General features: G+C 28.1%; 1 protein-coding gene across 1 annotated transcript; it reads right to left on the bottom strand.

Annotated features, from left to right (window-relative positions):
- Positions 1 to 2319: 2319 nt before the first annotated feature.
- LOC113385926 lies at positions 2320 to 7316 on the bottom strand. The gene is made up of 10 exons (XM_026623748.1): positions 7049 to 7316; positions 6894 to 6981; positions 6104 to 6254; positions 5799 to 5979; positions 5578 to 5712; positions 3820 to 3942; positions 3647 to 3734; positions 3067 to 3217; positions 2588 to 2768; positions 2320 to 2459 (listed from the first exon to the last, which is right to left on the bottom strand). Exons 1-10 carry the CDS (start codon positions 7158 to 7160, stop codon positions 2320 to 2322), a joined length of 1350 nt encoding a protein of 449 aa, XP_026479533.1. The 5' UTR covers positions 7161 to 7316.
- Positions 7317 to 7949: the final 633 nt, after the last annotated feature.

Here is a 7949-nt window from a genome sequence, read left to right as displayed (position 1 = left end):
TCCAATTTTAGTCGATTATAAATTATTATGCCTAAAGTATATATCACGCGTAAATACATATTGTATGCTCGCAATATGAGGCTAAGAAATACAAGTGATCTGATACTCCTTTTGCTTATAAATAGTTTTAATAAAGCCTTCTAATTATAATCTAAACGCTACAGGAACGGGAACATAAACAAATTTATAAATACTTAAATATTTTTAGAACCACTTTGTCAATTAAGAAGCGCGAGGTATATAATAAAACAAAACTAAAACTTTGGACATATCTTAAATATTTTTTTAAGAATAATTTTAATAATTTCTTTTTGATTGTATTCTAAAAATGTGATAAAATTAGGGCAAAAGATGAGTAATCTGATTTTATTATTCGAGCGCGTAAGTTCTATCGAAAAAAATTCTAGGATTATCCGGTATTATATTTCACATTTCTTGAACAAAGATTTTTTAAATAAAATGAGTATAAAAGTGTAATAAAGATAACTTTGCATGTGTTAAATATATAAATATTAGGTGCGCATCTAAGTCCTCGCTGTTTGTCAGTATATGGCTCTAGCAGTAAGGGTTGGTCGATTTTGACAAATCCAAAACGTCATGAACCAAGCTTAGACATATGACAAACAAACTTATGCTACACACATAAGTGATTTAGTTTTTGCAATATATACTTCTGATCAAGTGAAAATGTCTAATGTTATGCCAAACAATCGTCATTTGCGGGAAGTGTTGATTTTTTTCTTTCATTCGAAAAAAACGGCAGCTCAAGTGCATCAAGAGCTACGAAAATGTTACTCCGAGTGAAACAACATGCCGTGATGCGTTTTGTCGCTTCAAAAACGGTGATTTTGATGTTGACGACCGCCCTCGTGAAGGAGGGTCCAAAATCTACAAAGACGCTAAATTGAAGGCCTTTCTCGAAGAGAATTCGTGCCAAATTCAAGAAGAGCTTGCTTCAGAATTAGGAATTACCCGCCAAGCCATTTCCAAGTGATTGCATGCGTTGGGGATTATTCAGCAGCAAGAAACTTGGGTTCCTTGTGAGTTGAAGCCATGAGACGTCGAGCGTCGTTTTTTCGCCTGTGAACCACTGCTCCAGTGGCGAGAAAGGAAAGGTTTCTTCATCGCATCGTGACAGGTGATAAAAATGAATACATTACAGCAATCCAAGGGAAAAAAATCTCGGTTCGGCCGAATATTCACTACGAAGGTTTACTTTGAATATTGTGGTACCAGGTCAGTGTTATTCATTATGAGCTGTTGAAACCGAGCGAAATCATCACTGGAGAACTGTATCGAAATCAATTGATGCAATTTAGCCGAACACTGCGCGAAAAACGGCCAGAATACGAGCAGAGTGATTTTACTGCATGCCAACGCTCAGCATCACGTTTTCAAGCCTGTTAAAACCTACTTGGGAACGGTCAAATGGCAATCCTACCCCACCCGCTATATTCCCCAGATATTGTATTGTCCGATTTTTACTTGTTCCGTTCGATGGCACATGGCCTGGCTGAGCAGCAGTTCAACTTATACGAAGACATCAGAAAATGACTTGATTCGTGGATAGCCTCAAAAGACTACCACTTCTGACGTCAAGGTATTCGAGCTCTGCCAGAAAGATGGGCAAAAGATGTGTCTAGCGATGGGAAATAGTTTGAATGAATCAGATGTAATAGTTTTTTTTATAATAAAGTTACATTTTCATCGAAAAACAGCGAGAACTTAGTTGCGCACCTAATATTATTTTGCTAAAAGCAAGTAATCAAAAGCAAATTTAATTTTTTTGCCAAAAACTGCTCAGAGGATGAAAATATCTTGCAAAAAAACATATTGCGTTAGATTGCACTTAGTTGTTAGTTATGGCAAAAAAAATCTTATAATTCATGTAATGTATATTACTTCTTGAAATAATTAAATATTATAAAGCCATGATATGTAGAGCATGTTTTTTTGAATTCTTGGAACGTAACCCCTCATTTTGTACTAATCTTTGCCCGGATATAGCACGAATTGGCACAACACGCTACTTTTTTGGAACGTAACTACCATGTTATATGGGGGTTACCTGCATGTGAAGGAATTTTCATCGCAAGAAGAATCTCAACACATTAACCAAATTTAAATGCAAACATTATATTCAATTATATTGTTATGCTTCAAACAATTTGCCACATTATTAAGTGTTTAAGCTTTGATTGTTAAACTTTTACTGTAATGACTCAAATCATGTATCCGAAATATATAAAATACCATTTTAAAATTAATTTAATCAAAAATAATTTATTGTACAATTATAGAGTAAATTGTTGTACAAAATCAATTATTTTTCTGTTGTTCATAAAATTGTTGAACAAATCTATGGGCTTTATCGTAATGTGGGTTAAGATCATTGCGCACCCTTTCCATCCATTGTTTGAATATGGGATGCATTTCGGATGGATCAAGCCCTGCTATTTCTACAATAAAAAATCATCGTAGTAGTAATAGCATCCGAATAACATGACATGAACGCATTTATTGAAATATGAAAATTATTTAAATTTCGTTTAATTATTAGTTTGATAATAATTTTTCAAAAACTTACTCGGTTGTTCGGCCTCGCATGCACCTAATACATCAGCAATTGATATTTGGTCTCCAGCCATGTATGTCCTGTCTTTCAGCCAAAGATTTTCAAACGATTCCAAAGCGTCGTGCATCCTTTGCTCACTTTTTTTAATTTCTTCGGGACTTGCAAATTTACCTGTTTTTAGCGGCGTCAAAAACTGTTAATAATAAAATTTTTACAAATAATTAAGCAACCCAAAAAAATTAATTTACAATACTTATTATAATAATAGAGCAAGAAAAGCATAAATATTATTTTACTGAACAGACTTAAGTGGTCCTCAATTAAACTTCTATACTTATATAATAATATTGTTATTTTCTACAAGTATGCTTACTCAAAAATAAGAAATATATTGTATTTATGTTAACTTCCACAATATGAAACACATATGTATATTATAAATATACATACAAATATAAATATAAACATAGTAAAAAGTCATTTAACTATACCTTTGTTATAAAATACATCCCGCAAGGTAATCTTAATCCGATATGCTGCCATTCCAAAAATTCATCTACCAAAGCTTGTTTTTGTGCCTCTTGAGGATACCAGTGTTCTTCTATTGGATATGCTTTTGATAAATAACGTAATATTGCAACACTGTATAATATATCAAACTATCAAAAACAATATTTGTTACATTGAATAATATATAGTATATTTAGTAAAAATTATAGACTGCTCAATGTTGCTTTCTGTAGAAAATTTATAAATGCAATTTAATAAATTAAATCATAGTTTACAAAGCAATCTACACAAAAGCATTCTATATTATTATTGCAACTAGATCCTTATTCAAATTTCAAAAAATTTGAAAAACACTTAAATTTATAAACTTCTTTTTGTCATGAATTATAAGTTGAATCAGTAAAATGTTTTTGTTTCAAATTTTCTTCAAAATTCAGTTTCTATGTTTATTTTATTTTTCTTTATTGACAATATTTTCATATCTCAGTCAGGCAGGGGTGTATTAATTACTTTCTTAAATTTAATTATAAAACATAAGTTATTTTCCATATTAATTCTCACCTCTCAGCAAGTTTGAAGCCCTTATCATCAATGCATGGTAGTTTTTGAAACCGATTTATTTTTGCAAATTCAGGTGCTAAATTCTTACCTAAAAACATATATAATGTATTTCACAAATTAAATTTTTAATAAAATTATAAATATAGTTATTTAAATTCTTAAATGTAACTCACCTTCGCCCAGTGATACTATGCAAGGTTCAAATTGAATTTTTGCTGCTTTCAAGAATATAAAGAGCGCTCTTGAAGGTGGAGACATTAAATCAAAATATAATTTCAGAGACATATTGGTACAAAACAATATTTAGACTTCTTTTAAATATCTGTAGATTATTAAAAAAAATTATAAAGAAGAGTAAAACTTATTGCTACATAAATACAAAATACAGTAGAACCTTGATTATCCGGACCTCAGTTATAGGGATTCGCATACAATTAGATATTTTGCACGATTTATGCTGGAGTTTAGTATACGAGTGTGTATGTAATATAATCCAAAAAAATGTATGTGTACTTATATAAGGAAATGTTAATTTCTTATTAAACATTGATTTTTGTTGATATCTATGTATGTATTTGTAATTTTTGATAAATACACATCATTATTCTTCATACATTGGATTATCAGTATGCCTATCGACAAGGATTAGTTCGGGTAATCGAGGTTTTACTGTAAGTAAATATTCTTATAATAAATTTTAGATTAAATAAATATTAAAATATATTTTAGGAAAATAATTCAATAATGGTAAAAGACATTTAAAACGCATATCTTAATTATCATAGATATATAATTACACATTTGTCAAATAATTAAACTTATATCTAATATATTTAAAAGAAATATTACTTTTTATTAAGGACTTCTAAACAGAAAACAGTAACCATAAAACACAGTAACTGACAATAACAGTCAAAACACATTAACAATTTAAATCAAATACACTCGACGTTAAATTTCCAAAAATAAACCTCTAAATAAGTTAATCATTAAAATATTGAGTATATTAGTTATTTTAAAATACCTGAATATTTTTTTGGATAATTATACTGTGAGTGGTTGTTCTACAAATAATACATTTGACATTTATTTTAGGTTAAATTTGTTGTCAACAAAAGCAATTGCAATTCCAGGGTTTTCAAAACTTTTCTATTGGGTAGGTAACCCAAGACAATATGATAATATGAGTATATAATATATTCGTAATATACTCTTATTATATCTATGTATACTCTGTTATCATAATGGTAACTGGCTTACATAATATTAGAAATACATGATATTTGATTTTCTTCGCTGATAACAATATCTTATCTCATATTTTTTATATAGATTAAAATATTTATGTCAAAAACAAGAAGATAATAGAGCATCAAAAAATCAAGATGTGTTTCTATATGGTCTGTATACGTGGACCAGTATGCAGAATACAGAAATACATAAAGAAATAATTATTTTACATTTAATTGAAGCAATCCAACATGCTTTACAGTTTAAATTATTTAATCATAGTACAATATTTTAAGTTAAAAAACACAATTGTGATAATCAAACAAAAACATCTAAACATCACAATGAAAATATAGTATATAGAAAGAATTATTATCCTATTTCATTTTAATTTAAAATGAAATGATTATCACACCTGTGTTTTTTAACTTAGTACAATATTACTAAGACTAAATACTTCAAACTGTAAAGTATGCTGGACTGCATCAATAAAATGTAAAATTTATTTATTTATGCATTTCTGTATTCTTTAAATGTATCGCATTATCAAAATACTAAACCGATGCATGAGAATCTGACTAGAATTTATTTAATTTTATTTGTAATCCAATTAGAATCAAAAAGTTGTCACAAATGATAACATTTCCATTCATTATCAAATATATATTTTTCGAATAATATAACAAAGTAGTTAACCTATTATTGTTTCTGATCATTAAATAATTTGTATACAAATTTATGTGCTTCATCATAGTGAGGGTTCAGATCTTTACGAACCCTTTCCAACCATACCTTGAAAAGAGGTCTTCCCTCAGCAGGATCAAATCCAGCTATTTCTGTAATAAAATATTTTACAGCATAATAATCAATTTTTTTTAACAATTAAAAAAACAATTTGGATATACAAGAATGATTTGCTTACTAGGTTGTTCAACTTCACAAGCACCAACAATGTCTGCTATTGATATTTTTTCACCAGCCATATAGGGCCTGTCCTTCAGCCAATGTTTCTCAAATAAATCTAAGGCTTGATCCATTTGCATTTTACTTTCATTAATTTTCTCAACTGGAGTTTCTTTACCAGTTTTGAAAGGTAATAACCACTAACAACAATATTCAAATTAATTGTATCACATAGGAACAAACTTTTGAGTAAAGTTGAATTCTTCTCAAATTATAAATTAATATATAATAGAATTATTGTTTCTATAGATATCAAATCTTCACCTTATTCACAAAATACATTCCACATGGCATTCGTAATGCAGTATGTTGCCATTCTAAAAATTCATCAACAGATGCCTGACTCTTTGAATCTTTTGGGTACCAATGGTCTTCCTTAGGATATGTTCGTGCCAAATAACGGAAAATTGCCACACTACAAAGTAATATAAAATATTATAATTTACAATGACTAAAATTTAACATATTTTATAATCTCTAAATTTAATTATAATGTCTATTAAAAAAAAAAAACAAGAAAATTTTTAAACTATTGATCTGAACAATGAATATTTAGGAGCCAGATAATACTATCTAGACATTATTATTAGTACTATTAGTACAAACCCTAATTCGGCAATATTGACAATGAAATAGTTGAATTATTTGCTTAGTGCTTTATTATAGTTAATCTCATAAATCAAAATGTGAATGCTACAGCAATTTTAAAAAATACTAAAGGATAAGTAAGTAATCTAAAGTTACTGAATGAAATGTTTGTACAGTATTAATTTCCAAAAAAAAAATCAAAGACATTCAGTTTTTTCAACTGTAAATTAATTTACAGTTGACAATAATTTACAATATGAAGGCACATAATTATGTGCCTTCATAAAACCCAAAGCAATTCAATAATCAAATATTTCTTGAACAATTAAAAATCAGTTATATTATAATCAAATTATAATAAAAATTTATCAGATGCGACAATAACAAGTTCCATGTTAACTACTAAATACATTTCAGGTAAAATTAGTACCTATAGTTATATGCACATAATTATAAAATATTATACCTTTCAGCCAATTTAAAACCATTGTCATCAATACATGGAACTTTCTGAAATCGGTTTATTTTTGCGTATTCTGGTTTCAACTGTGCATCTATAAAATATTTGAACAATAGCAATTAAATATGAATTAAATTTAAAATAATTTAATTCTATTTTACTTTTTGCCAAAGGCACCATGCACGGCTCAAAAGGTACTTTTGCTGCTTTCAAATAAATATATAAGGCTCTTGATGGTTGAGATAATAAATCAAAATAGAGTTTTAAAGACATTTTAGTTATATACAAGAATAATAAGCACGTAAAAACACCAAATTGTTTTAAAGTTTGTATATAAATATATTGTATTCTAATATTGTTTTTACAATGAATACGACTTCAATCACAAATTTGACTTGTCTGAATTGATGACCAAAGTCCACGGAACATGAACTAACAAAAAAAAGGAATTATTTATAGAATCATAAAATTTGATGTCAAAGAAGCCCACAAATCTTGAATTTAATGAATTTATACGAATGTGAAGGAATGAAAAAGAAGTTGATAAAGCAAATAAATAAACTTAACACTTTTAAACGAAACAAAATTTGATACTGATTTGACGTATAATTTATAATTGGTGTGTATCACCATATTATTATCTTGTCTAAGGTGCATATCATGGGCAGTTATCTCCAAACAAATGAAGAAGTCGCTACTATTTTCAATTTGATTAATAGAAAGAAACAGATGGCTACACTGTGCTCAATTTCGTTGTGGCTATATATCTGTTGGTTTCAATATAAGAAAATATTCATGATTTTATATAAATAATTATTATTGTAATTTTTCATTTTGTTATGTTACTTTTGTATTCCTAGGATAAATTGATATCAATGTCTTTGTACATATTAATTTTATGAAAATCTAAACATTGGTATTAAAACATATGTAATTTATTTGAGTCTTCGAATCATATAAGAATAGTTATTATGATAGTTAATAGTAATTGTTGTTATGAATTTTATAAAACAATTTTACTCGAAGAATTTTATATTTTCAAGCATTTCGAACAAATTTGTT

This window comes from Ctenocephalides felis, unplaced genomic scaffold (assembly GCF_003426905.1).
Source record: "Ctenocephalides felis isolate EL2017-DRISC unplaced genomic scaffold, ASM342690v1 CF-g0.4_SCAFFOLD_03571, whole genome shotgun sequence".
Taxonomy (NCBI): Eukaryota; Metazoa; Arthropoda; class Insecta; order Siphonaptera; family Pulicidae; genus Ctenocephalides; species Ctenocephalides felis.
Note: the sequence above shows the minus strand (reverse complement) of the source record. Positions and strands in the feature narration are given on the sequence as shown.

Bases quoted from the DNA above. Each gene is read 5' to 3' on its own strand.
- LOC113385926 (XM_026623748.1), bottom strand. From the start codon at position 7,160: ATGTCTTTAAAACTCTATTTTGATTTATTATCTCAACCATCAAGAGCC. The intron at 6,982-7,048 runs GTAAAATAGAAT...AATATTTTATAG, and splicing joins CATGGTGCCTTTGGCAAAAA to ATGCACAGTTGAAACCAGAA. The intron at 2,769-3,066 runs GTATAGTTAAAT...TATTATTAACAG, and splicing joins GGATGTATTTTATAACAAAG to TTTTTGACGCCGCTAAAAAC.